Below are 26,647 nucleotides of genomic sequence, written 5' to 3'. Positions count from 1 at the left end.
TCGCCCCACCCTGCCACGGCCCCGGGCAGCCCCCGGACACGGCCCCGGCCCCGCCGCTGGGCTCCGCGGGCGGCGCTGGGACAGGCCGGGGTGGGCCGGGGCAGGGCGGCTCTGCGGGGGGGCCAGGCTGCCGCGGGGCCCGGCCACACGCCGTGTCGCAGCCTGCGACAAGCGCCCATCCCTCCCGCCGGTGGAGAGCGGGGGCTGCGGGGGAGGGCCGGGGGCTGGCGGGGTACAGGGGAGCCGGGGGGCAGGAGGGGCTCTGGAGGGTGGAGGGGCACGGGGGGCTGCGCATGGCGTGGGGCAGGTGGCGGAGGATGTGGGGACCCAGGGACGTCCTCCCCGGTGGGACCCGCTGTACCTTAGGGATCCCGGAGCCCTCAGCAGAAGGGGGGCTTGGCTGCAGCCCCCTCTCCCACCACTCCCTTCCCCACCGATGCTGGCACCCCACACCTTGGGGGGTTCACCACACCACATCCCCAGCCGGCAGACGGAGCACTCGGAGGCCGTATCCGAAGGATTGTCTTTATTAAAAAATGGCAGATGGAGGTTGGCAGAGCCCCGCGTCCCTGGCCTGGCCGAGTCCCTGGGCGCCAGCTCCCAGCAGAGCCCGGCCCGACCCGGTATGGCTGGCTCAGGAAAAAGACAAAGTCGTTACAAATCCATGTGCGGTTTGCGCCAGGCAAACGCCTCTGCGCGGCGGAGCCGGCGCGGGCAGGGGCGGCACGGTGCCAGCTGTGGCGAGAGTCCTGCTCCCCAGCCGGGGCTCCCCGGGCTGGGCAGCTCCTGAGGGGCGACCCCAGGACTCCCTGCCCCTTCCTGCCCAGGGGACGGCAAAGCCCCCACCTCGGCAGGGGCTGCCCCATGGCCGCAAGGCTGCGCGGCCCCCGGCGAGTCAGGCTGCCAGACGGGAGCCGAGGGGTTGGGAGAGGTGGGCAGGGAGCAGCGTGCGGGCCAGAGATGGGCGGTGGTCGGGTCTTCACTGCTGGGGGCACTGCAGGATGTCGTACTTGACGTAGCCCACCCGGTCCACCTGGTAGCGTGGTGTCATTCTCCAGTAGAAGCTGCCCCGGCAGAAGTGGTACTTGTCTGGGCGAGGAGGGAGGCGGAGGGAATGGCGGGTCAGCAAGAGGCTGGCTGTGCAAGGACCCGTCCTGGCAGCCGCCCGAGCGGCATGGGCACGTGGGGATCTGGCCCCGGCAGATGGCCCTCGCCAGGGCCCAGCCAGCCCCACCACAGGGACCTGCCGGGGCTGATGGCGTGCACTGCCCCAGGGCCATTCCCCACGCTCACAAGCATCCCCAGCCCAGCACCGGGGTGATGCAGCCGCTGCCCGCAGGCGGCTTGGGGCAGCCTGGGGGGGACGGCACGGCCCCCACCCGCCAGGTCCCTGCTCACCTTGGTAGAGGAAGACATTGCGCGCGTCAAGGGGGACGCCAGTGAAGACATCATCGGTGGCACGGGGGTAGCCCTTGTCCACCCTCTGGACCTTCACGTCCAGCCTGCGAGGAGAGCACAGCTGTGCTGAGGGCTGCCAGGAGCCCTCCGCCCCAGCCCCTTGCGGGAGGAGCCTGCAGGTGCCACTGCAGCCGTCCAGACCCGCTCACCTCCAGTAGCTCTCCCCACTGAAGAGCAGCACTTTGCCACGGCCCCGCTGCAGGGCCCCCGAGATGCGGCCGGCTTCCTTCCCAATGCCCAGCTTCTCGATCCCCCGGGGGCCCAGCACGTTCTTGCCAGAAAACACCCAGAACTGCCGACCTGCAGCCAGGAGAGAGCATGGGCGTCAGCCAGCCCCAAGGGCGCCAGGGCAGGAGTGGGCTCCTCATGATGCCCGGCAGCACCGGGGCCAAGGGCGGCAGGGGCAGAGCTCACCGGCGAAGAAGAAGACCCTCTTGGTGAGCACGTCCTGGAAAGCGGCGTCGATGACAGCCGGGAGGCCAGGCCAGGTGTCTGCGACAGAGAAGGCACCCTGGATGCCCGACTTCCAGAAGGATGAGAGGGTCCAGTATTTCCTGTTGGGGAAGGTCAGTCGTCCTGGTAACCTCAGCCTGGCACAGCCCCATGTCCCCCCATGCCCCCAGCACAGCCCAATGTCCCCCCATGCCCCCTCATCACCCCAGCACTCGCCAGGGCAGGAGGCACCGGGCACTGCCGCTCACCCGTCCTTGAAGAAATGCAGCTCCCCGTTGATCTCTGTGATGGCATCGAAGTTCTTCTCCATGCAAGCGTCTTGGCTAGGGTCCACGGGAATGGGCTCGGCCGTGGGCTCTTGCGTCTCCTCCTCCACCTCCTCCTCGGTGGTGGAGGTGCTGCCAGCCTCCGTGGGCATGGGCTGGGGCTCCTCAGTGGGCACGGGCGCAGGGGCGGTGGGCGCGGGGCCAGAGCCACGACCTGAGCAAATACAGGGGAGGGCGTGAGGCTGGGGGCTGGCCCAGTGCCACGGGACCCCCGGCATGCCCAGCTGTAGCGCAGCTGCTCACCGTAGAGGTACTGGATGCCCTGGACATCATCTGGGTCCAGCTGGAAGTCCTGGACGTAGCTGTACATGGGGTACATCAGAGCCTCGCGCACGCTGGAGTGGTCAAGCCCCAGTGAGTGCCCAAACTCGTGGGCAGCCACCAGGAAGATGCTGTAACCTGGGGGAAAGCACTGGCCTCAGCACCTGGTGGGACAGGACACGGCAGCCGGGGACCACGACCCCCGTGGGGACCACGCCAGTGCGGCACAGTGTGGGGCCGGAGGGTGCGGGCAGGGGGGCTGGTACCTCTGTCTGGGCAGAAGCCCCACTTCTTGTCGGTGTCGTAGTTGCTGGTGGTGGCACACCAGAGCTTGCCGTCCTGCCGGCCCTGGCTGGTGCAGGTGCTGTAGGACTGCCCCAGGAAGGTGAAGGGGAAGACGCAGGGGTCCCCCTGGGAGTTGCCGCCAATCACCGCTGTGTCTGCAGTGCAGCATCAGTGGGGCTGGCCCCGGCCCCCGGGACAGCCCCAAGACCCCTCGGGTGCCCACCTTGTGCACGATGGCTGGGGACTGGCCTCCCCACACACCCCCTCCCCGCTCGCACCTCGGTTGGGGCAGAAGCCGTATTTCTTGTCCTGGTCGAAGTTGGCGGTGGTGGCACACCAGCGGTAGCCATCGGATCGCCCGTCCGTGGTGCAGGTGTTGTAGGAGGTGCCGTCGAAGACGAAGGGGAAGACACAGGGGGACCCGTCACTGTTGCCGCCGTTGGTGTAGAGAACTGCAAGGCGAGGAGGGATGAGGACAGCCCCGGGCACCCGTGGGGCTGGGCAGGGGCTGCAGCTGCTGCTACTCACGTTCACTGGGACAGAAGCCATATTTCTTGTCCCGGTCATAGCTGGCGGTCGTGGCACACCAGGGCAGCCCGTCCGTGCGCCCCTCTGTGATGCACCGGGAGTAGGAACGGCCCTCGAAGATGAAGGGGAAGTGGCAGTTGGCCCCGTTGGCATTCCCATGGCGGGTCTTCACTACTGCTCGGGAGAGGAGCGGCTCAGCGACAGGGCTCGGGCAGGCACCATTGGCTCCCCACAACCCACCAGGCCTTGCCCTTACCTAAGCCAGTTCCCAGTGTCCAGAACTCGTCGTCATCAAAGTGGGCATCGCCCTGGATCCCCAGGCCTGGGGGAAAGGCATGGGCCAAGAGCCCGTCCTTGCCGTCGAAGGGGTACCCATCCCCGTGCTCTGCGGGGACAAACACGCTCAGGGCCAGCCCCACCAGAGGAGCCCCTGTGCCCCGGCGCATGCATGGACCCTGAGCACCCGAGCCCTGCGCACCCCCTGTGTGCTTGCACACACACGTGCCTGTTGGCACATGCAGGGGCAGAGGGACCCTGGGCACGTGGGGACACGGCCCCGGGGAGATGTGGGGTGATGGTCCTGCGGGCAGGGCACATCACCAGCCTTCTCCCCGCGGCTGAGCTGGTTCCCAGCTCCCCGCCTGCCTGTGGGACGTCACCTTGGCTGCCAAACATGATCATGATGTCTGCCTCGCCGCTGTATATCTGGGTGAAGGTGAGGGGGGTCACGTCGCTCCACACTTTGAACGCCCGCTTGAAGGCGTCATCGATCACGGCACGGTCCAGGTCAGGGGAGTAGTTCATCACCCTGCCGGGGGGAGCGGGACGGTCAGCACTGCCAGGTCCTGGCTCTTGCTGCAGGAGTGATCCTGCTCTGGGTGCACGGCGGGGATGTGCCCCCGCCCTGCGAAGGGACAGCAGCGCTGGCACGGCCAGGCAGGGCAGCTGGCCACCACCCTCAGGCCAGGGCTCAGATGCTCTCCCAGGCACCGGGGAGCAGATGCTGCTGCTGTGCCAGCTTGGACCTGGCTGCACCAAGACCCAGCTGTGCCGGCAGTGCAGAGGCACGGCCAGTGGGCTGAGATGAGACTGCCACCCTGCCTGGGCCCTTGCGCCTGTCTCCATCCCCCAGGTGACTGTTGCTCCATGGGCTCCATCTCCTGGGGCAGAGACTCACCGGTACGTCAGGTCCATGTGGTCCCACTTGAGGTCCCCCTCGAAGGTGAGGAAGGCTCCCACGTCAGGGACACCGCAGCGGGGGGCTCGCATAGCCTCCAGCGTGCTGGCATCCAGCTCCCCCGTCTCCTCCAGGCCCAGCTGCTTCTGCATCTTGCGCAGTGCCTTGGCCAGGGACACGTGCTTGCTGCCCGTCCTTGCCTCTGCGTCTGTGGTGTAGCCGAACCGCAGCAGGTAGCTCTGGGGAGGAAAGGCAGCCGGAGGGGCCGAGTCAGGCAGGAGGGTGCTCGGGCACTCCTGGGCACTGCACCCCCCCAGTGCCCGACCCCAGCCTGGGCACCTCCCGGGGCACAGGGAGACAGGCAGCCCCTGAGCTCAGTCTGCAGGCCCGTGCTGCCGCCCCGGGAGCCCCTCAGGGCCCTGGGTGCCGGGAGGGAGCCGTGGGGCCGCACTCCCCTCACCTCCGCCAGCTCCAGGTCCGACAGGGTGCTGACCAGCTCTCCCGGGAAGGTGACAACCGCCTGCGGCTTGCTCTGGAGAGGGGCCGCGCAGCAGGAGAGGGCCAGTAGCCCCATGGCGAGCGGGGCCAGGAGGATGAGTGCCATGGCACAGCGGTAGCAGGAGGGCTGTGGCTGTGCCGTGTCCCTGCCGCTCGCTCTGGGTGCCGCCGGGCTCCCACTCCTATTTATGCAGCGGGGAGGGCAGTGAGTCACCCTCAGACCCCTCAGCTGCAGACTCACGCTCCCTTCCCATGGTGACGAAAGGCACACTCAGGCTCCTCCGTTGCCTTAACTGTTTCATCACCTTGTTTACTAAACACACTGGGTCCCACAGCTACACAAGGCACAAGGATGGGCCAGGGCACGGGGCACGACACAGCCTGGCTGCCCTGGGGCTGCCCCGCAGCAGCCGGCAGTGATGGGCATTGCCCTGCTGGCCCAGGCCCAGGGTGGCAGCAGGGACAGCAGGGGGTCGTGGAGGCTGGGGGGCCAGCTGGGCACTTGGGACCCTGCAGCGGTGTTGCCACATCGGCCGACACTGAGCTCAGCCGGCTGAGGGCCAATGCCACCAGAGCCAGACCCACAGGGGCCTGGGTAGGCACCGGGGTCGCGTGGGCAGAGCCGGCAAGAGAGCCCCTGCCCAGACCCCCAGCGCCTGCAGCCCAACTGCCCGGGAGCTGGACACCAGAGCTCGGACCCTCATCGGGACACAGTGTCTGTGCCCCTGTCCCCCACCCCGGCTGTGTCACCCTGGTGGGGCAGAGCGTTCCCGGCATAGGAGGTCCCCATGTCTCATCGCCCCACGGGTGCCTCTCAGCCCAGTCACCAGCAGCTGCCCGGCAGAGCCCTGTGGGACCGGGGGCAGCACCTGCCTGGGAGCAGCCCCGTGCCCGAGGACACTCCAGCGGGGCCCATGGGATATGGAGGTTCCCCGTCCTCACCACCGGCTGCTCCACAGGGTGCTGCTGAATCAGGTTCCCACCCAGCATAGCACAAACCTCGCCATGGGATAGTGTTTTCCTGCTTGTCCCAAAGTGCCGACGCTTGTGGGAACAGGAGTGGTGAAGGGGAAAGCAAACAGGGATGCGGAGCGAGAGGAAAACAGATGGCAGAGCAGAGAGAAAGGTGCAGCGTCAGCTGGGGGAGGTGGGAGGGCCGGTGCAGCCCAGCGATGCTGCCCAAGACACAGGTCCCAGAATGGGTCCCCCTTCCCCAGCTCTCTCTAAGCCTGGGCTGTGCCCCTGCAGCCACCCCCAGCAATGCATCACCCTGGGCTCTGCCTGAGTTACACTGGAGTCCAGCAAGGGTGGGGGACAGTGAGAGGAAAGGGGCCGTGCTCCCTTGTGCCCTTGCAGAGGAGCCCCGAGGCCCAAGAGAGGGCTCAGCCCCAGGGGAGCATCACCCACGTGGGGCAGACAGGCTCACTGAGGGGGCTCACCCCAGGCGCAGGCTCTGCCCTGGACCACTCCCCGCCCAGCTGGGGTCCTGCGGCCCCACTTGCAGCCCAGCCGCATGCAGGGGAGCTGCCGAGCGACGGGTGCCTGGTGCCAGCGGGATGCAGCCCCGAGGCCATGGTCAGCCGGGGCTGGGGAGCTCACAGGCAGCGCGAGCCCTGCCCGGAGGAAGCGGCGCTGAGAAATCGCGGGGTTGCCTCACTCCATGCCACAGCCCTGCAAGAGCAGCCCCAGTTCCTGGGCAGAGGAAGTTGCTCCACAAGCAGCTGCCGTCCTGCGCCCTGGCGTGACAAACACGTCCAGCCCGCGGTGCTCACATGCAGCCCCCTTCTGGCGCAACGCAGGCCAGGAACCCCCACAGCCAGGCCACCCCCACCATCTCCCCTCCCCGTGGGGTCCAGCCTGCTGCCCCTCACCCCTGTGCATGGCCCAGCTCTTTGCAAGGCAGGAGGCAGCGGCTCCCTGTGCTCCCTGCGTGGCCAGCAGCCAGGGTGAGGATGGGGCTCTGCCGAGGCGCCCCAAGGCCCCCACTGGAGCCAACGGCTCCTGGGGTGTGCAGGGAGCAGGCACTGCTCCATGTCTTCAACTCTCCAGGCTGCCAGGACCTCAGCCCACAGAGCCGGTGCTGGAGCTGGATGCAAAAGCACCACTGGGAGGATGCACCCCCAGGACAGCCCGGGCAAGGGGACATCTGATGCTGGCTCCGGGGTGCAGCCAGGGAGGCCAGATCCGGCTCCAGCCTCCCCAGCACTGTAGTAAATCCCTGGGCCTTTCCCATGCTATTCCCATCCCTCGTTTCCACCACATGCAGGAGCTGCAGCTCCCACAGCCGGGGCACATTGCCACGGAACCACCCTCGCTGCACTGCACTGCACCGCACTGCACCGCACTGCCTGCAGCACCCCTGAGAGCAGAGCCACGGCCGAGCAGAGCAGAGCAGCGCTGGCCAGGACAGGGCTCAGAGGAGAGCGATGGCAGGAGGGGCCGAGAGCCAGGGCTCTGCACACTGTGCAGCCCGTCCTGGCAAGCCCGTGCTTGCCCGGCCCCGGCTGGCTCCGGGGTGCACCGGTGGGTCTGTGGCCAATGGCCCCGAATATCCTTGAGCTGGGTGGCCAGTGCGGGGCTGCCGACCGCAGCTCTACCCCCCGGCCTGGCCTCTCCCACTGACTCATGGCTCCACTCGCCAGCTTCCTCCTGGCACCAGCCTGGGGGATTTTCTGGTGACTCTCTGGAGGCTCCGCAGGGAGCAGGGGCAGGGCCGGGGCAGCAGGGAAACCCCCGTGTCTGGCAACACTGTCAGCCTCAGAGCTGGGCCGGGAAACTCCATAGGGACAGGCTCGGCACTGCCAGCACAAACCCTGCAGGCAGCCCCAGCCCTGTGCAGGGCCGGGCCGGGGAGCTGGGGTGAGGCATGCGTTCCTCAGCATGGGCACATGCAGAGGGATGCTCGGGGCAGCCACTGCTGCTGGTGGGAGAGGAGGGTGGTGATGAGCATGGGCAGCACAGCAGGCAGGAGAAGACTTTTGGCTGCCAGGGACCCCAAGAGCATCTGGGTGCCGTGCCCAGCCCGTGTCTGCCCAGGGGCACCGTTTACACCCAGAGCCCCTGTAAGGACAAACAATATGGAAAAACCCACGCAGACATCCTCCATCCCAGCCGGCTGCCCAAGCCACGAGGCTGCCTGTCACCACCGCTGCCGCTGAAAGGGGAAGGAACAGCCACCGCAGCCCCTTCCCACGCCCTTACTCACAGCCACCCTCAAGCAGGCGGGCGCCATGCGGAGACCCCCGTAGGAAACTGGTCCCAGATCCCGGCTGGGGCTGGATGCCCGCCTGGATCCTGCCAGCGGGGAGGCAGCAGCCCTGCCTGGGGCAGAGGCTGACGGGACACAGCGGCACCTCGGCCAGGCTGCAAGTCTGCAGCTGGGAGGTGCTGGCTGGGCCAGCAGCGAGGTTTGGGGGGACTGGACGGAGCCAGGGACCCCCAGAGCCAGGCCCGGAGCCTCCCCAGCTCTGTTCTCCCAGTGCAAGTGAGTGGGGTGGGGGCCAGCTGGGGAGGGAGCATGGCACCGGCCAGCCAGGGGAGAGGTCCGACAGCTGCAGCCATGGCGTGCACCTGCGTGGCAAAGGTGGCGGGAGAGCCGAGGAGCGGGGGGGCAAGGGGACACCCGGCTGCCACTGTTGCTGCCTCACACCTGGGAGCCCAAAGAGCTGGGCAGGAGACGGGGGGGACGGGGGAGCAAAGGGCAGGCCCAGGCGTGTGGAAGGCATCGGACACCCTCCTGGCACGAGGGGCTGGGCAGGAGCGTGGCAGAGCACGGCAGAGGGGAAGCAGGGCGGGAGGGAGTCAGCATCTTGTGCGGGTGAGACAGTGCTGGGATGGGGAAAGCACGGCGCCAGCCGCCGTGGGGAAGCACGGCCCGTGCAGAGGGCAGGGAGCTGCTTGGACCTGTCAGCCGCCCCACACAGTGCCAGTGCCACGGCCACCACGGCAGAGCCAGATTCCCCAGCTGGCGGGCAGGGCACCAGCCCAAGCCCCCAGCCAAGCCAGGCGGCTGGAGCTGCCAGCCCCACCGCCCGAAGCCCAGCCCTGCTCCCATCCCATGGGCTCTGCAGCACCCTGTGCCCAGGGAACAGAGCTGCCGCAGCCAGCACCAGCCCGCCATACAGTGCGGTGTCCCAGGCATGCGGATGCTTGGCGCAGGAGCGGGACCAAAGGCACAGGGAGCAGCTCTGCGTCATAGGCTTGGAAGCCCCATCGCTCCTGGTCAAGGGCTCCAGACAGAAACAACATTCCTGCACACGCTTCCCGTATCTGCTGCCCTGACGCTGAGCTGCGCGTGGGCTGGGATCGCGTCCTCCAGCTGGGCCCAGGACCCTTCTTGGCAAACCGTGCCGCATGCCGTGGCCTCGCAGCACTCCTGGCACAGACGGTCCCCAACCCTGCACGCCTTCCCCGCCTGCATCCTCTGTGGATGCACCTGCTCATCTCCCTGCCTGTCCCTGCCAGACCCTGCCTGTCCCTTGCCTCACCTGGGGAACTCCCCACCCCTCAACACCAGCTTCTTGCAGTCCTTTGCCCCTGTTTGCCTGGGCAGGAGGTGGTGTCCTGGTCCCCAGCCCCGCTGCCCCCCCAGCCCCAGTGCTGCTGCTCTCCGCAGCCTCTCGTCTGGGTGAGGATGACGCAGCCGGCGTCAGCCGGGCGGATCACCACCGCCCTGCAGGCACTGAAACCAGCACTGCAGTTTCATCACTCAGTAGCACCGATCCCAGCTGCAAACCGCACATGACGGATCCCCCCAGTCGTCACACCGGCTCCAGGCACCCAGGTGTGTCGCACAGTCACCTCCCTGCATCGGGCTGGGACATCCCCCCTCCACGCCTTCCCTGTCCCATTCACACCCCAGGAACCCCCCCATCTGTTTGGGTCCCACAGGGATGCTGGAGCAGGAATCTCCCACCCAGCGCTCTGCTCCTCCAGGCAGAGGGAAGGGGACTTTGGGAAGGGGTGTCCACAGGCAGCCCCGCTGCCGTCATCCCCTCAGCCACCTGGGACCAGCCCCTCTGGGGTGACCCGCTGCATCAGGCCTGCAGAGGCTGCCTCCTGCATCCCACAGGGTAAGGCAGGGGCCAGGAGGGAAGCGGGGCAGGATGGGGCTGGGCGGCCGCAGGTTCCTCGAGGCACAGCTGCTGCGCCGGACTGCCAGCCGGCATGGCACGGCACGGGTGGGCAGCGCTTTGTTCCCTGGCAGTGAGAGAGGCACGGCAGCTGCCTGCTAAAATGGGAAGAGCAGCAATTGTGACAATGACGGCAAACCTGCCTGCCTGTCCGGCACGTGAAGGGGACAACGTGGCGCCAGGAACCCGCCGGCTGTCAGTGATGAAACAGCTCAGGAATAAGAAGCGGGGGTTTGTAGAAGGTGAAATATGGGCAAAACTGGTTTTATTTAATTGTAAACTACAAGAAGCAGAAGGAAGAGTAGTAGATGCAACATGCTCGGATTTCAGTAAAACATTTGACAACTGTTCTAGCGCTTGCTGCCAAATTAATTCACAGCGGCTCAGTTGTCAACACAGGCATATGGACAGAAGCCAGGCAGCCCGGGGAATGGCAAACGGCCTGGCCGTCAGCTGGGGAGCTGCCAGGGCTGCGCGACCCTTGGGGCCTTTTAAAACCTCTTCTGCAGGCATGGGTGCCGCAGGACGGGAGGAAGGCAGCCACTGGGCCGCGAGATCACTGGGGATGGAGAGAGCTGCTGTGCTGCCACGGAAGAAGGGCTGGAGAGCATGCGGGCGAGAGCCACCAGCCCTTCGGGAGCTGCCGTGCCCTGAGCCCCGCGGGCGCCTCCGAACACCACACGGCAGAGAGCAGCCCTGGAGCCCACCCGCTTGGCCCCAGGGACCCCCTTCCATGGGGCAGGGGGGACCAACCAGACCAGCACCGCACCCGCTCGCTGCCCGGTGGGGCTCAGGACCGCCGCCATGCAAGAGCCGCAGAGCCCCTCTGGCCTCCGAGGGCGTCCGGCCGCGGGCAGGGCTGCGGGGCCAGCGCAGGCTGGGAGCCCCCATGGCAGCGCTGGGGTACCGAGCTCTCCTGCTTCATGGGTGCTCAGCGGGGCGAAGCCCTGCACTGGCAGTGAGCAGAGGCAATGGGAACAGCCCGGCACAGCACGCGTTTAAGGCCTCTGGGGCCCTGCTACACACACAGTTCTCCTGCCCACCTTGTTTATTTTACTTATATTTCAGTAATTTGCTGATTACTCTTTTTTAACTAACCAGCAGTGATGAATCAGCAGCGCAGGAGAGGGTGGAAGCCGGCGGCCTTGGACCATGGCTCCGAGGTCTCAGGTTCTGGGAAGGAAGCCACAGGATCCCTCCAGAAGAGAAAAAAAACAACCACCAGCAGCAGCACTTCTGGCAGGCGAGGAGGGGCCAGGCAGGGCCGCAGCCGCGGCTGTTTGCATTTCAGCAGCTCCAAACACATCCTGGAACGGCCGTCGATGGTCCCAAAGCCCTGTGGAAATGGCAGCCATGGCTCCAACCTGGGTGCAAGATGAGACAGGCAGTGTACAGCACTGGCAGCATACGGCACAGTTCAGTGCCGCCGTTGCTCCAGCCTGCATGCAGGGTGGTGAGCACCGACGGCCCAGGAGGCAGTGGGACACAAGGAGGGCACCATGGCCCCCTCTGGCAGGCAGAAGCACCCAGCAGAGCGGTAGCGGTGGTGCCGGCAGGGAGCCAGCCCAGCCACGAAGCGCCACCTCACCCCGAGGACAGCCCCTCTGTGCCCATGGCACAGCCGCTGGCAGCACCTCCCGGCCCAGCTGGGCTGGGCAGAGCCAGGGCCAGTGAGCCACCTTCTGCCAAGGGGACCTTGCGACGATAAAAGTGGCCTCACTACAGGCTTTCGCCGGCTCCTCCAAGCCCCTGGGGAGCAGCTGGGAGCGGCTCCTGCCTGTCTCGGGAGCGCCCTGCCCGAGCCCAAGGGTGGCATTACGGCTGAGGCCATGGCTTCAGCCACAGCCACAGCAGCCACAGAAAACAGGACATTATCCTACAACACTCCCACCCGTGCCAGTGCCCTGGGAAGCGGAGATCCCAGCAGGAACAGCCAGCACCAGAGGGAGGCGGCTCCCCACAGAAGCGCCGGTGGCCGAGCAAGCCCTGGGCACACAGCAGAGGGGCCGGAGTGGTGCCCAGAGGGAAGCTGTCCCGGCTTGCTGCCACCCCAGCACGGAGCAATCCCCTGGGAGAGCCCCAGGCGCCTTCTTCAGGAGCCACTGCTGCTGGGAAGGAGCTGAGCGGTGAAGCAATTTGGTGTGAAGAAAAACCCATTTCCTGCAGCAAGGGCTGTTTTGCTCAACGTTTTACAAAATATGCTGATGCAACTGCCCTTCCCAGGTGGGATATAAATACAAGCCTGGTTGATGTGGATTAATGCCCTGCAGCTATACAAACATCGCGAGCAATGTTTTCTTTAAAAAGAAAAAAGGAAACAAGGAGGAACAAACAGCAGGGATGATAAAATCACTGACTGTAGAAGTCCGGGGGCTCAGGTTGCAGGGAGGCTGGAGGGGCACAGCCCTGGGCACCGTGCTCAGCGCAAGCCACCACCTATTCTGGGACAGTGACCGAAGCCATTAGCTCATGAAGAAGCTATTGTGGGAGCAGGGCAAGCCTGCAAGTGGGTCAGCGCAGCAAACAAACCACTGCTGGGGACGGGGCAGGCCGGCATGGCCGCAGGGCGCCGGCAAGAGCAGGACCCCAACCAGAGTCACTCGGTCAGCATGCTCCCGCTCTGCCCCGAGCGGCAGCTTGTCTGGCTGTAGCTCCTTCCAAATGCTGTATCCAGGCTGGAGAGCGTGGAGCTGGGAAACCTTCCACCTCCCAGGACAGCCTGTCAGTGCAGCTGATCAACTGGCTTGTTAAAAATCAGCTTCAGATTCCACTCGAGTCTTATCGCTTTATTCTCCAGGCACAAGCGTTTGTGTTGTCTTCTCAGCCCATTCCCAAAAGGCCTTTAACCTGGTGCTCCCCCTGCTAAGGTATTTGGACACGCATCCAACGCATGCCACATCCATTTTTGGATTCTCTTAAGCCTCTTGCCGAGATTTCTTTGTGTTTTCTTTGGCCCTGAAATGATTTCAGGCAGGGGAGCCACAACGGCAGAGCATTATCAGAGAGGAGCTGCGCCTCCAGACCAGAGCACGAGAGCTGTGCTTTGCCTGGCTTGGAAATTCTCCACTCACCCCTGCTTGGGGGCACACAGCATTTTTAAAAATAGCAGGTTACCCATCTCAGCAAAGCTCCCACTCACACAATCCTTTAAGACAGAGGACATGGGGTATCTCTGCGGGGTAACAGGGAAGCTTTAAGAAACTTTCCATCAGTCGAGCCAGTGTCAGGAGAGTCCACACTAGCCCGAGGCTAGTCAGGTCTGGCTGCTTTGCCCTGGAACCATCATCTGTTGGGAAAATTCTCGTCTCAGACAGCAGCTGACTGAAGGCAAAAAGAGAGGAAACTTGCTAGTCTGACACAAATCCATCCTGTTTCCTCTGCCTGGGAGGCAGCTTTTGCCAGGGGTTCCTCTGACCCTCCCTCCCCAAAAGAAACGTGGAGCTTCCCCCAACAGGGAGCACAGTGATGCCCCAAGCCCACAGACGGAGCCAGACCCACTGCCAGTCACAGACAGTACCAGGCTCCTCTGGCGTCAGCCACGGAGAGAGGACATTGTCCACAGGAGCCCCCCACGTCCTCCCCAGCCCCACTTCCCCTCCAACAACTGCAGAGCTATGCAGGGTTGCCTTAAAGAGGAACAACGGGAAAAAAGACCCCAACCCCTTGGTCTCGCTCAGCTTCTGGCACGACGGTGATCGCAGTGGCCGGCTGCGCGCAGGGACTCAGCATCCGAGCTGCTGTCATGCAGTGCTGCTGCAGCAGGAGCGCTCGTGCAGCCCCTTCTCAGCTCCCGCCAGCCCGGCGACGGCTTCACTGATGCTGTCACCCCATGATAGATGAGGGCATAAACCTTTCAAGGATGTATTTAATTAGCTTGAAAAAGAGCCGGAAGATGCACACACACCAGGCTGGCTGTTCCATGGCAGCTCCTCTGCTGCCTCTACCGGGCATATGGCACCTCCAGGATGTCTTGCCCAGTGCCAGACAGAGGTGAGGGACCTGCAGAGCCCCACAGAGGAGCTCCCACTGAGGGGGGATGAACCCAGCCAGCGCCCTCCTTGCCCTGGAGCAGAAGCACCACCACCAAACGGGGCAGAGTGCTGATCCAGCCCGTCCCTTCGTCCAACACCTGGCCACTCAGATTTCTGGCAGGTTAACTCCACACTCACACTGTGCCAGATGAGGCACTGTCTGTCCTTCTGCAGCTGGCACCATGTCAGCACCAGCTCTGTACTGGCCGTTCTGGCCAGCAAGAAAATGCAACTGCCCGCCCAGACCTGCTCTGGACGGAGCCATGCTGCAGGCTGACTCAGTCCTAGCGGCCCTGGGACCCGGCCGGGACGCAGAGCCTTGGCCCCCTCACTCAGCGAGCGCATTCCTTCCACAGGGACTGAGCAGCCAGGGTCAGCCCAAACACATCTCAGCCTCGGAAGAGCGCAAGCACAACACGGCTGCCTTTCTTCCAGAAAAAAACTGTGATAGAGATGTTCTCAGTAGAGCACTGCAGCATGAGAAAACATCGGTGAGAGCAAGGAGCCACCCAAGCCAGGGGTTCATTAAAGACGTCAGCGTGGAACAGGGGCTGGCTGCAGCAGGGGCCTCGGCCAGAAGAGGCCAAGCCCAGGCTCTCTGTCCACAGCTGAACTCAGCTGGAGGGGATGACACAACATGGCGCTGCTGGAGAGCCGGGGCAGCAGCAGGGTCCCTGCGGGGACACCACACCATCAGGAGGTGCCGGCAAAGCCCCACCGCCCACGGTGTGCTGGGCCAGCCCAGTGCAGCCCCACAGCTCATGCGCCTCAAGCACGGGCACTGGAAGTGCCGCCAGCAGCCAGCGCAGCTGACCCAGGCCTGCCAAACCAGGCACCCATCGCCATCTACAGCAGGGCATAAACCAACCCCGATGACAGCTCAGTTAGCAGGGGAACAGAGTAAGATGGCTGTTGTTCAGCTGCAGAACCGCCATCAAAAGAGGCAAGCTGGCCTTCTGTAAGAGAGCAAACCGACAGCACCCATCAGGCGCCATTCCCACACGGGAGAACAAGGGGAAAAGCCCAATCTGAGACTGCGCGGCCACCGGGGCTGAACACGGCAAGGCCCCGGTGCCCCTGCGAGGACGGGAACGGCAGAGGCCCCCGCGGCTTGGCCGGGGTCGCTCCGGGGACGGGCGGCCCCAGCTGGGTCCGCAGAAGCAGCCACGAACCGCGCCGGGCTCGGTGCTCATCGCGGGGTACGGAAAGGGAGCCGGAGCGCCGGGGCTGCACGGCACCGCCCGAGACGCGGCCGCCGGCGGGGGGGACGCGCCGCCAGGACAGAGCCAGGCGCGGGCCGCGGTGCCGGTCGGTACCGCAGAGCCCCCACCCCACCCGCGGCGGGATGGGGCTGCGACTGGGGACTGCGAAGGGGTCGCAGAGCGCGGCCGGGCCGAGAGCCGCAGGCCCCGGCCCCGGCCCCGGCCCCATTCCGCCGCCACCGCCACTTCCGCTTCTGCCTTCTCGTCACGTGATGGGAGCAACCCGGCGCGACGCCGACGCTCAGGGCCCGGGCGCCGCTTCGTGACGCCATGACGCAGGCTTGCGGCACCTTCTCTATGATCCCTCCGCGGAGAAAGTAGTCCCCCGGCGGGGCGCTGAGGCCTCCCCCAGCCCGCGGGCGGCGCCGCTCGGTGCCGGGAGGCGGCGGCGGTGGCCAGAGCGAGGAGCGCGTCCCCGCGGTGGCGAGCGCCCCGGACGGGGCGGGGGCCGGGGTAAGTAGTCCCGGCTCGGGACCCGCGCGGCCGTACCGCTGCGCGGCGCGAGGGCGGGGGGGCATGGCGGCCGCCGTGATGCCGGCTCCGGCGGAGGCGCGGCGGAGCCGCGGCGGGCCGGGTGAGGGCGCGGGCCGGCGGACGGGCGGCGGCGGCGGGCCCCCTCGCCCCGCCGCGGCGGCGGCTCCCCCGCCCCGGCGCACCGGGGCCGCCCCGCCGTGTGCGCGCGCGCGGAGGCGGCGGGGGGGACCCCGCGGCAAGATGGCGGCCGGGGGCCGGGCAGGGCCGCGGGGCATGACGGGACCGGGGGCGCCGGGCGGCGCCGGGGTCCCCCGTGAGCGCGGCCGGGACCCCCGGGCATGGCGCCGCGGTGGCTCCGGCCCCTCGGCGGGCGCCCCTCGGGGCGGCCCGGGCCCGCGGGCCGGACGAGCCGGGTTGCGCGGGGCCGCGACTCCCGCGGCGGCCGGGGCCGCCCGGAGCGGCGGGGAGCGGGCGGCGGGCTGCGGCCCTGACGGCGGCGGCCTCCCCCTTCAGGTCGAGCCTAGGCGGCCCTGGCAGGGCGGGCATGGAGGAGAATGCGGTGGAGAGCAGCAGCGACGCGGCCCCGCAGGCGGCGCGGGAGGAGCCCTCCGAGAGCGGCCTGGGCGTCGGGACCTCGGAGGCCGTCTCGGCGGACAGCAGCGACGCCGCCTCGGCCCCCGGCCCCCTCTCCCGAGTGGATGACTCCGGCGTGGGCCAGAGCTCCGACAGCAGCGGCGTCTCCTTGGTAAGAGCTAACGGGGAAGGTGGGGCGGCAGGCGGCTCGGGGAAGGGAGGGCAATGGAGGTTCTGGTTCCTGAGAGCTTCTCTGGGCGTTTCTGGCAAACGGAGCTTCAGGAGCCAGCTCTGGAGCTCAGCGGCCTCGGCAGGCGCTGTTACGCTGCCAGTTTGAGTGTCTGCTTGCTGGTCTGAGGAGGAAGGAGAGCTCTCCTTGGTAGCCAGAGCAGCCCTGGAGATCCAGGCTCCTCGGCAATACCAAAGGAAATGTGCTGACGCCTTTCCTGGCAGTTCTGCGGTGATATACCGGTGTATACACTGGCTCCCCCAAGGGCCTGGCCTGGCAAAGGTCTCTCAGCTGAGCTCTTCTGGCCTCTTTTTTTTCCGCCAGGAAGAGGTGTCGGAGAGCAGCTCCAGCACAGACGCTATTCCCCGGATTTACCTGCCAGACTCATCCTCCATTGCCCAGTCCACCTTGGTCTCCAGTGTCTCCACCGTGAGCCAGTCCATCATGGTGTCAGAGTCCCCACAAGTCCTGGTCCACTCCAGCGTCATCACTGATGGAGCCACGATTGTGTCAGACTCCACTGCGTCCACTTCCTCAGACCTAGGTTCTGCCATCGACAAAATCATCGAGTCCACGATTGGGCCTGACATAATCCAGAGTGAGTGCGCGCTCCCAGCTGCTTGCACGTGCGGCAGACCTGCCCGCTCTCCCTCTGAAGTGCCGCGTGTGCAAACGGCTTGGGGGGCTGGGGGAGGGAGCTGCTGTTGTGCCCAACCTTGGGAGGTGAGGGGGAAATACGTACATGCATACGTATCCAACTCGGTCAGCAGGGGTTTCTCTTGCCTTGCTGCAGTAGCTAGAGGGTTTGATGAGGAGCTCATGGCTGCTGTGGCTGCCGGACAGCCCTCCCTCTGTCCGGCTGCTCTTTCAGCCGCAGTGCCAGCAGCCTAGGGCAGGCTCCGTCCCTGGAGCCAGACCTTCCTCACCTCTTCCCACTTGTGTCTGAAGCTGGGAGAGCCCCAGTGACTCTACAGACCCCGTGTCTGGCAGTTACCACTCTACTCTCCTCTTCCTTCCAGGCTGCATTGCCGTGACCAGCGCGGAGGATGGCGGGGCAGAGACTACACAGTACCTCATTCTGCAGGGTCCTGATGATGGTAAGGGTGTGCCCTGGGGCGTCCGGGGTGGCTGTCTCTGCCCCGAAGCCTTTTCTGCGAGAGTGGGACCTGGAGCGGGTTTCCCAGCTACATCAGCCACAGCGCCTGTACCAGAGTCCCTGTGGGTGTGCTGACTGTGGGGAGCTTGTTACTGAGCTTGTGTTCAGCCCTGGGCCCTAGGTGTGGGTGCAGCCTGGATGCGGGTGAGGGTCTGCTCCTTGGCTGAGCGGGTTTTGGTGTTTCAGGTGCCCCCATGGTGTCCCCGATGGCAACCTCTGCTCTGGCCAATAGCTTGGCGATAGAAGCTGTTGCTGATGGACCAACCTCCACATGCCTTGACCAGCCCGGCCCTTCAGACCCTTCCGAGCAGTTGGAAGTGCTGGAGCTGCCTGCACGGCCAGATCAGGCTCGAGAGGTGGACGGTGGGGAGGAGCTGGACCAGCCGGACATGGAGACCCTAGAAGAGATGATGGAGGTGGTGGTGGTGCAGCAGTTCAAGTGCAAGATGTGTCAGTACAAGAGCGTCTCCAAGAAAACGCTAATCAACCACATGAAAGAGCGGCACTTCCAGCCAGGTGTGTTCTAAGCGGCTGAGGAAAATTTATCTTACTGCAGACGGGCTCTGCTCTCTCCACAGAAGAAACAAGGGGAGGAATACAAGCGTAAGGACCTGTCCCGTAGTCGAGTCTGGTAAAGACTTTTCTTTCTGTTCTCTGTGGCAGTGGGTTCAGCTCTGGCTTTGAAGAAAGGACGTCCACGAAAGGGGGGATCTGCTCCAAAGACTGCGGAGGAGGAGGTCCCAGAAGAAGAAGAAGATGACGATATCATGGATGCTGGTGCTATTGATGACCCTGAAGGTAGGACTTGTCCTCCCCGCATCTTACGTAGCTTAGTCTTTTCCCAGTCTCTCTCTAATGTTTTGGGCCACTTACCTCCAGAGGACAGTGACTATAACCCAGCTGAGGATGAGCCCCGTGGGCGACAGCCCAAGTACAACCGCACTGTCCCCACATCCAGTGAGGAGAGGCCGCGGCGACGCCCAGGAAGACCCCGCAAGTTTCCTCGTCTGGAGGATATGTCCCAGGACGTGCCTGAAGGTGAGGGAGGCGGGAGGCAGCAGCCCCATGCTGGGCTGGAGCAGGGAGTGGTATGCAAGGTCCCAGGAGCCAGCAGGGAGGGTGTGTGACGGAGCTGTGCTGTGTTCTATCATGCAGGAGGGGAGGTGGAGCCCTTGGTGACATCCCAAAGCACACCGAGCTGTGAGCTGCAGAACTCGGAAGCAGCCAGTTCCTCTGGCCTGGAGAACGGGACCAGCGAGAGCCTGGTGGAGCCCAGCATCAGCCAGTCCGACTCCGAGAACAAGGACCCTTCCTCCAACACCAGCCCCGAGGAGGCAGACATCATCCCCAGGAGGCGAGGGCGGCCCTCCCGCCGCTTCCTGGGCAAGAAATACCGCAAGTACATGGGGCGCAGGTGAGGGGTGTGTGCTGAGCCGGCGCTGGGCCCTCTGGCCTGTGCCCAGGGCTGGTCCAGCCCATTTGCCACCACAGCTCTGAGCCCCGGCCCTGTTTCCGCAGGTACTACTACAAGTCACCCAAGCCCCTGATGAGGCCCTACCTGTGTCGGATCTGCGGCTCGCGTTTCCTCACACATGATGATCTGCGTTTCCATGTCAACTCGCATGAGGCCAATGATCCGCAGCTCTTCAAGTGTCTTCAGTGCAGCTACCGCTCCCGGCGCTGGTCCTCCCTCAAGGTGAGCGCTGTCTGTCCCGCTCCCGGACCCACAAGGGTGGCTGGTAGCCCCAGAACTCACGGCCCCCCCTCTGCTTCTCACAGGAGCACATGTTCAACCACGTGGGCAGCAAGCCCTACAAGTGCGAGGAGTGCAGTTACACCAGCGTGTACAAGAAGGACGTCATCCGACACTCCACAGTGCACAGCCGGGACAGGTAAGAGAAGTCCGGTCCTAGAGACTGTCTTGCAGCCTGGCTGAACGGCACTAACACTGTTCCTCCTGCCCTGGGAGGACAGCCCCGGCTGCCCCTTCCCCTGACCTCTGGCCCTTTCCAAAACGGGTAGTTTTGGTGTCTGGGTACAAGGGAGCTTGGACTTGGGATGTGGCTGACACAAGGGGGTTTTCTTCTTTCTTTTTCAGGAAAAAGAGAGCTGATCCGGTGAGTTTGAGTACCCTGTTGGCTTGTTTCTCAGCACTGTTAAATGGGAAGAGGCATGTCTGGGTCTTCCACAAATTCTTGGTGCCTTGTTGAAGGCAGTGTTTCTGGATCACCTGAGGAAAGGCAGCCCAGGTCCTGCAGTGGGGAGGGGGTAAGGAAACTGGTGAGCCCCTCCCAGGTGAGCTCATCTTCGTGCTCTCCCTCCAGCCCCCAAAGCTGAACTCCTTCCCATGCCCCGTATGCAACCGTATCTACCCCATGCAGAAGAGGCTTACGCAGCACATGAAGACGCACAGCACGGAGAAACCACACATGTGTGACAAGGTGAGGGGGGACACACAGCCTGGGGAAGGGCTGGTGGTGAGTGAGGCTGGATGGGAGGTGAATGCTGCTTTGTTTTGTTCTGCTGCAGTGCGGGAAGTCCTTTAAGAAGCGCTACACCTTCAAGATGCACCTGCTTACACACATCCAGGCCATTGCCAACCGCAGGTAGGAGCCCAGCAACAGCCTTGCGACGTGCCCTCGTAGAGCCAGTGTCCGGCTCCCCCTCAGAGGGGAGGACAGAAGGTCCCTACTGCCCATGTGACAGGCGGTGTTGTCCTGGCAGGTTCAAGTGTGAGTTCTGTGACTACGTCTGCGAGGACAAAAAGGTCCTGCTGAACCACCAGCTGTCGCACATGAATGACAAGCCCTACAAGTGCAGCTTCTGCAAGTACTCCACCTTCCGGGAGGACTTCCTGGTCTCGCACATGGCTGTCAAGCACACAGGTGAGAGGAGCTGCCTGCCTGCCCTGTGCCCCGACGTCCTACACCCCCACTTCTCCGGGAGGTGGTCAGAGTGTGTCTGCTCTCCCTGCCGTCCCTTGGGGACCCCCTGCTTGACTCCTGCATCCCGTGTCCTGCAGGAGGGAAGCCGTTTGCTTGCGAGTTCTGTCACTTCACCACCAAGCACAAGAAGAACCTGCGCCTCCATGTGCACTGCCGCCACGCCGACTCCTTCGAAGAGTGGGCACAGAGGCACCCCGAGGAGCCGCCCTGCCGCCGCCGCCCCTTCTTCACCCTGCAGCAGATCGAGGAGCTGAAGCAGCAGCACAGCCAGGTGCAGGCCCCGGCTGAGCCAGAGGCCAGTCCGCCGGTGAGTGCCGTTGCCCACGCCCCGGCTCCTCTTGGTGCTCACTCACCTCGGCCATGCTGTCAGCTCTCTCTCTCTCACACAGGCGCCTCTTGGCCCCGTCACCTACCATGCGGTCCAGGCCGTTCCAGGAGCAGAGCCCCCCATCCTCTCGCAGGATTCCCTGGGAGGGGCCACCATCATCTACGAACAAGGTGAGTGAGCTCCCAAGGAAGGGGGTGAGGATGGGGAGGAGGTGGGTGAGCGCGTGCCTGACCCTCTCCTTTGGACCCCGACAGATGTGGCTGGATCTGCAGAACTGGCCACACAGACCGCCCTGGATCTTCTGCTGAACATGAGTGCTCAGCGAGAGCTGGCCACGGGCTCGCTGCAGGTGAGGGGGGCTGAGGGGGGGGGCCATGCCTGCTTGGGGGATGGCAGGGGGAGGCTTCCCAGCCCTCCACAGTTTTTCCACAGTGCCCAGCCATGCTCTGCTTCAGAGGGTGTCTCGCAGAGCCTTGCCTTCCTCCGGCTGAGCTGCTGTCCCCCCCGCAGGTGGCAGTGGTGAAGCCAGGTGATTCAGGAGAAGCGCAGGCCCCCTGTGAGCCGCAGACGCAGGGGGAGGAGGCAGAGATGGACTCTGAGGAACAGCAGCAGCAGAAGTTGGTGACGATGCACATGGCAGAGCCTGGGGAGACGTTGGTGCAAGAGGCTTACGAGGAGGCGACCCTGGGTGGCTCAGAGCTGCAGCAGATCACTATCCCCTTTGGCGGGACAACAGAGTACAGCATCATCACACCCATTAGTGAGGAGATTCAGACTCCAGGCACGCTGTACAGGTCAGCTGTGTGGGAGGAGCAGGGAGACGGAGGCACTTCTGACCTCAAACGAGGAGGCTTTAGTGGTGAGGAGGACAGGGCGGATCCTCCCTGACTCTGTCCTCTCCAGCAGTGAGGAGGAGAGCCCTGTGGAGACCTCCCACGCGGTTGTGGTGAGCGAAGCTGTGATGACAGAGGAGGCCCTGAAGGACCATAACAATCACTATATTATGTCATCCGGCATTCCAGGGAGCCAGTTCCATCACATTGAGGTAAGGAGCTGAGCTTTCTCCCCGTCTCGGGCAGCAGTGTGAGCAGGTGTGACTGGTGTTTCTCTCTCAGCCCCTCAGCGGGGACGCTGCCTTTCCCTCACCTGTGGAGGGCCAGGAAGCACAGCCCACCGGTGTCAAGTGGCCCCTGGTGCAGTGTGTCACCAGGCAGCTCCAGAAGGACTCGTCTTTATCCCCAGCCTCCGAGGGGCAGGAAGTCTCATCCCCAAAGGTCAAGTGGCCTGCGTTCCAAGGCGTGGCTAAGAAGCTCTCATGCAAGGTTTCCACAGCCAAGAAGCTCTCGTGCAAGATTTCCACAGCCAAAAAGTTTTCATGCAAGATTTGCACAGCCATGTTCACAGGAAGAGCAGAAATGGAGAGTCACAAGAGAGCCCACATTGGGCCCAGCACCTTCAAGTGTCCTGACTGTCCGTTCACTGCAGCCCTCTGGCCGGAGGTTCGGGTATGTTCCCTGGCACAGAGCAGCCCTGGGAACAAGAGGTTTGGAGAAACGGGGGCTTTCTGACCCTGCGCTTGTCCTTCTGCCCCCAGAGCCACATGGTCCAGCATGCCAGCCTTCGGCCACACAAGTGCACCCACTGCAGCTTCGCCTCCAAGAACAAGAAGGACCTGCGCAGGCACATGCTGACACACACCAATGAGAAGCCCTTTGCCTGCCAGATCTGTGGGCAGAGGTGAGTGAAGTCTGCTGGGTTGTTGCTGCTTTGAGAGACCGTGTAGAGCTCTCCAAGGCTCAAGAGGAGATAGGATATTGGCAAAGAGCTGGCTGCCCTGACCTGATGCCTGGAAGCAGTCCCCTGTTAGAGGGGACTCTGCCCTTGAGAACAGTTCCTGCTGCAGGTCGACCCAGCTTTGTCTCTAAGGAACTTCTGCACGGGGAGGTTCAGTACTTGGGCACTGATGGAAGCGTTTTGGGAGCTGGGACAGGCCATGTCATAGGATGTGCTCGTGGTGCCTGTGGCCTGGGTCTCTGCAGAGAGCAGAGGCCCAGTGCTGCCCGTGGCAAACTCCACCTCACTCTGTTCCTCCCATAGGTTCAACCGTAATGGGCACCTCAAGTTCCACATGCAGCGTTTGCACAGCTCAGAGGGGAAGAGGCCGGGGGCACCTGCAGCTGCTGCCCAGCAGACCATCATACTGAACAGTGATGAGGACACACTGGCCACCCTGCAGAGTAAGATGTGTCCCTGCGACCAGGGGTGACATGCAGCTTTCCTGTGGTCCCGTGCAGGGATTCACCCAGCCTGTGGGCCAAGCAGGGCTGAGAAGGGTCGGTAGGAGATTTCCTACTGAAGGTTAGGATTGCCAACGGCGGCAGGACTCAGTGGGTGCAGAGGGGTCTGGGCGCAGGGAGCTCTCCTGGTGAGGCGCTGACTGTTGTGGCTCTGTGCAGAACTAGGGGTCCAGTGTTTCCTCCAAGCAGGTCCCAATAGATCGGTGCGTTGCGGGAGCAGCGGTGCTGTGAGCAGCTTACAGCTGAAATGGGCAGCAGAGTTCGTGGCCTGATGTGGAGGTCGTGTTTTGCCCACAGTGACCTCTAGTTTCCTTCATGTTGGGAGAGTTTGGTTTAGCTTCTGACCTTCTGTGAGCAGAGCTAAGAGGCTGTCCTGCGCTCTTCGTTGGGGCGGGCACCCGGCAGGGGCCGCTTGGGAGGGGGGCCAGCTGGCAGCGCCAGCAGTGTCCGCACCGGCTTTCTCTGCATTCCAGCGGCTCTGCAGTCCGGCCAGGCGGTGCTGGCTCCCGAGCGGCTGCAGCAGGCTCTGGGGCAGGAACACATCATCGTCGCGCAGGAGCAGAGCGTCACGAGCCAGGTGAGTTGGGCCCGTTGGTCTCATCCTCCCGCCCTGTGCAGCTGCTCCCCGCGAGCTGTGCGGGTTCCCTCCTCTCGGGGGTCTTGCGGTCAGGCCCACCCCCACTGACAGCATGGGGCTCTTGCTGACCTGCAGGAGGAGGCTACGTACATCCAGGAGATCACGACTGCCGACGGACAGACAGTACAGCACTTAGTGACCTCTGACAACCAGGTGAGGGGGGGCACGTCCCAGGAAGGGAAAGATTCTGTGCAGCTGGAGCGGGGAGAGCTGGGGGCAGTGGGCAGAAGTGCGGTGGAAACAGGCACAGAAGACAGACAAGAACCAGCCTTGTTGCGGTGTGGGGATGGGCAGCGGTGACCTCTTTTTCGGGTCTGAATTCCTGTGTTTGCAGGTTCAGTACATCATTGCCCAGGATGGTGTGCAGCACTTGCTTCCCCATGAGTATGTTGTTGTCCCAGAGGGACATCACATCCAGGTAAGCTTCAGGTTGTCTGCTCCCTTTGTGTGGTGCATGGGGCTCGTGAGGGTGCCGTGTGTGGGGCTCAGCCTCCTCCTGCTCCCTGTGGCTTGCTCCGTTCGAGTCACAGCTTTGTTCAGGGGCAGGGATGCCCGCTAGCCCTAACACACTCTCACTGCGGCTCTTGTCCCCAGGTACAGGATGGTCAGATCACCCACATCCAGTACGAGCAGGGCAGCCAGTTCCTCCAGGAGCCGCAGGTAAGGGGCCAGGTGTGGTGGCTGGAGCTGACAGGGCTGCTGTGAGATGGGCTCCGAGCACACAGATGGAGAGGGAGGGATGTGAAATAGAAGGTGCACGTGGGTTGGTGACTTGCTGCAGCAGCTGTGGCCGGAGCAGCACTCCAGGAGGGACCTGGAGGGTCCAGGACCCCTCCTAGACTCTCCTGTTCTCTCCTCCCTGCAGATCCAGTACATGCCTGTCTCGCCTGAGCAGCAGCTTGTCACGCAGGCGCAGCTGGAAGCAGCTGCACACTCGGCAGTCTCAGGTAGGACTGGGGCCCCGGGCCGAGCTCTGGCATAGCTCTGGCAGTCCCCTCTCCCTCCGGGTCTCAGGGTGCCAGTCCTGCCGGGCAGTTTGCAATGCCAGTTAGCAGCCACTGAGATGCCGCAGTGCAGTGGCCCTCGGCCGAAGGGCTGGGGTAGGCGAGGCTGGATTGCCACCTCGCTGCCTGCATCCCTGTAATTCTGGGAAGCAGCCAGCCTTGGTGTCTGAGGGGAGATCTTTGCTGGTCCCAGCATCTCAGTTCTGGAACTACTGCTCCCTTCCCCTGGAGATGAGTTGCTGCGCTGGGAGGTGCAGCAGCTTCCACAGGGTGGAGACACCTTGATCTGTGTTTGCAGAGTTAACCAGAGCCAGGCTCCCTGCTGGAGCCCCGCGTGAGCGTGGTGGCCCTTGTGCTCACGTCATACACCTGCCCCTTCCCCTGGAGGCAGGCAGCAAACGTGGAGCAGGGCCCCAGGCAGCCACCTGCTCTCCCCTGCCCTTGGACGCGAGGAGGCACTGACCCCCCTCTCCTCTGCAGCAGTGGCTGACGCTGCAATGGCCCAGGCGCAGCGCGTGTTCACCGCCGAGGCAACGGCTGAGCAGATCCAGCAGCTGCAGCAGGGGATCCACTACGACGTCATCACGCTGGCGGACTAGCACTGGGGCCAGGCCCGGCTGGCGCTGGGACACCCGTGCTGAGCAGGACGGCTGCACCGGGCAGGAGCCGCCTCAGCCAGCAGTTGCCTTATTGCTTCGGGGCTACGAGGGACGTGCCTGAGCATGCTGCAGCAGGGCCACACTGCCGCTCGGCCGTGCACCGTGAGGGTCCTGTGCATCCTCCCCGGCACAGGCAGCTGTCTCCAGCAGAGACTGCTCCGCAGCCAAGGTGCCGAAGCAAGCTAAGCGGTGGCAGCCCTCTCATGTGGCCGGTCTCTTTGCCTGTTGCACTTGATGGTCTGAAATCCCTTTTCCTGAATCATGTCTGTGTGGGCCAAACTTGGATCAGCATCTGCCTGGCACACGAGGATCCTGGGAGAGCCGTGGGGCCGAGCACAGCCACCTGGTACGGTGTAAGAGATGTGTGTGCAGCTGCAGCCACGTGCTCCCCGCTCCGCAGCTGTGGGGTGTACAGTCCTGGCGTGAGGGCAGCTGTCCCTCTCTTGGCTTCTCCGGCCTGCAGGCAGGCAGCAGTAGGGCTTTGGACTGGAGGAACCCAGAGTAGGAAGAAGCGTAGGTGGAAGATGTTCTATTTTTCTTCTGAAGAGGGATGGACTCTCGAGTTGGTTTGTAGGTGGTTGCGGGAGGGGTTCGATTCTGACATTCTCAAGCTTTGACTATGCTTATGAATAAAAAGGGATTGAAACCTGTGCCTGCGCTGCTTGGAGGGTCTGTGGTCCTGCACCAGCCCCTGCTCAGCGCCTGGCCAGCAGGGACGGGCAGAGCCAGCCTTCCTCCTGCCTCCTCCGGCGTGTCGCTCCCAGAGCCTGGCGCTGGGGCCGGGCAGGTCGCTGCTGGCAGCTGTGGCTGCTCTGTGCTATCGGCTTCCTCCCGCCCGAGTGACCTTGACTTCTGGGAAGTGAGCTGGGCATCTGGTACAAGGGTGGGTTTGAGGCTGGAGTCATGAAATTAAATCGACTGGTAAACAGCCTAA

At 64.2% G+C, this 26,647-nt stretch overlaps 2 protein-coding genes across 12 annotated transcripts; one reads left to right on the top strand and one right to left on the bottom strand.

The window, feature by feature from the left end:
• Positions 1-511: 511 nt before the first annotated feature.
• On the bottom strand, positions 512-5,161 carry MMP9 (matrix metallopeptidase 9). The gene is made up of 13 exons (XM_009471426.2): positions 4,949-5,161; positions 4,489-4,727; positions 3,971-4,119; positions 3,568-3,696; positions 3,312-3,485; positions 3,062-3,235; positions 2,765-2,938; positions 2,481-2,636; positions 2,160-2,391; positions 1,873-2,012; positions 1,608-1,758; positions 1,399-1,502; positions 512-1,089 (listed from the first exon to the last, which is right to left on the bottom strand). The coding sequence occupies exons 1-13, from the start codon at positions 5,090-5,092 to the stop codon at positions 980-982; spliced, it is 2,076 nt and encodes a 691-aa protein (XP_009469701.1). The 5' UTR covers positions 5,093-5,161; the 3' UTR covers positions 512-979.
• Positions 5,162-15,613: 10,452 nt separating this feature from the next.
• On the top strand, positions 15,614-26,363 carry ZNF335 (zinc finger protein 335). 11 transcript variants are annotated; one of them, XM_087750057.1, is made up of 28 exons: positions 15,614-15,864; positions 16,399-16,630; positions 17,018-17,285; positions 17,707-17,784; positions 18,030-18,359; positions 18,507-18,641; positions 18,723-18,881; positions 18,999-19,257; positions 19,362-19,539; positions 19,623-19,735; positions 19,942-19,960; positions 20,168-20,284; positions 20,373-20,449; positions 20,568-20,728; positions 20,866-21,095; positions 21,178-21,286; positions 21,371-21,465; positions 21,627-21,910; positions 22,020-22,161; positions 22,232-22,621; positions 22,711-22,853; positions 23,214-23,353; positions 23,887-23,990; positions 24,126-24,203; positions 24,385-24,468; positions 24,645-24,710; positions 24,916-24,997; positions 25,353-25,526. In XM_087750057.1, the coding sequence occupies exons 2-28, from the start codon at positions 16,430-16,432 to the stop codon at positions 25,514-25,516; spliced, it is 4,206 nt and encodes a 1,401-aa protein (XP_087606183.1). In that variant the 5' UTR covers positions 15,614-15,864; positions 16,399-16,429; the 3' UTR covers positions 25,517-25,526. The 11 variants fall into 11 exon arrangements, with proteins under 11 accessions (XP_087606183.1, XP_087606184.1, XP_087606186.1 ...); XM_087750058.1 differs by having other exon boundaries at positions 15,615-15,864; positions 17,012-17,285; positions 18,999-19,242; XM_087750060.1 differs by having other exon boundaries at positions 15,615-15,864; positions 17,012-17,285; positions 21,214-21,286.
• The last annotated feature ends 284 nt before the right edge of the window (positions 26,364-26,647 follow it).

This window comes from Nipponia nippon, unplaced genomic scaffold (assembly GCF_047370975.1).
Source record: "Nipponia nippon isolate SJK-2023a ecotype South Korea unplaced genomic scaffold, ASM4737097v1 scaffold_13, whole genome shotgun sequence".
NCBI lineage: Eukaryota > Metazoa > Chordata > Aves > Pelecaniformes > Threskiornithidae > Nipponia > Nipponia nippon.
Note: the sequence above shows the minus strand (reverse complement) of the source record. Positions and strands in the feature narration are given on the sequence as shown.

Excerpts from the sequence above, each read along its gene's own strand:
- MMP9 (XM_009471426.2), bottom strand. The coding sequence starts at position 5,092 with ATGGCACTCATCCTCCTGGCCCCGCTCGCCATGGGGCTACTGGCCCTC. Across the intron at positions 4,728-4,948 it reads CGGACCTGGAGCTGGCGGAG|AGCTACCTGCTGCGGTTCGG; the intron begins GTGAGGGGAGTG and ends TTTCCTCCCCAG. Across the intron at positions 1,503-1,607 it reads AGTGGGGAGAGCTACTGGAG|GCTGGACGTGAAGGTCCAGA; the intron begins GTGAGCGGGTCT and ends CTCTCCTCGCAG.
- ZNF335 (XM_087750053.1), top strand. The coding sequence starts at position 16,430 with ATGGAGGAGAATGCGGTGGAGAGCAGCAGCGACGCGGCCCCGCAGGCG. Across the intron at positions 21,466-21,626 it reads TGGCCACGGGCTCGCTGCAG|GTGGCAGTGGTGAAGCCAGG; the intron begins GTGAGGGGGGCT and ends TCCCCCCCGCAG. Across the intron at positions 22,162-22,231 it reads GCCAGTTCCATCACATTGAG|CCCCTCAGCGGGGACGCTGC; the intron begins GTAAGGAGCTGA and ends TTTCTCTCTCAG.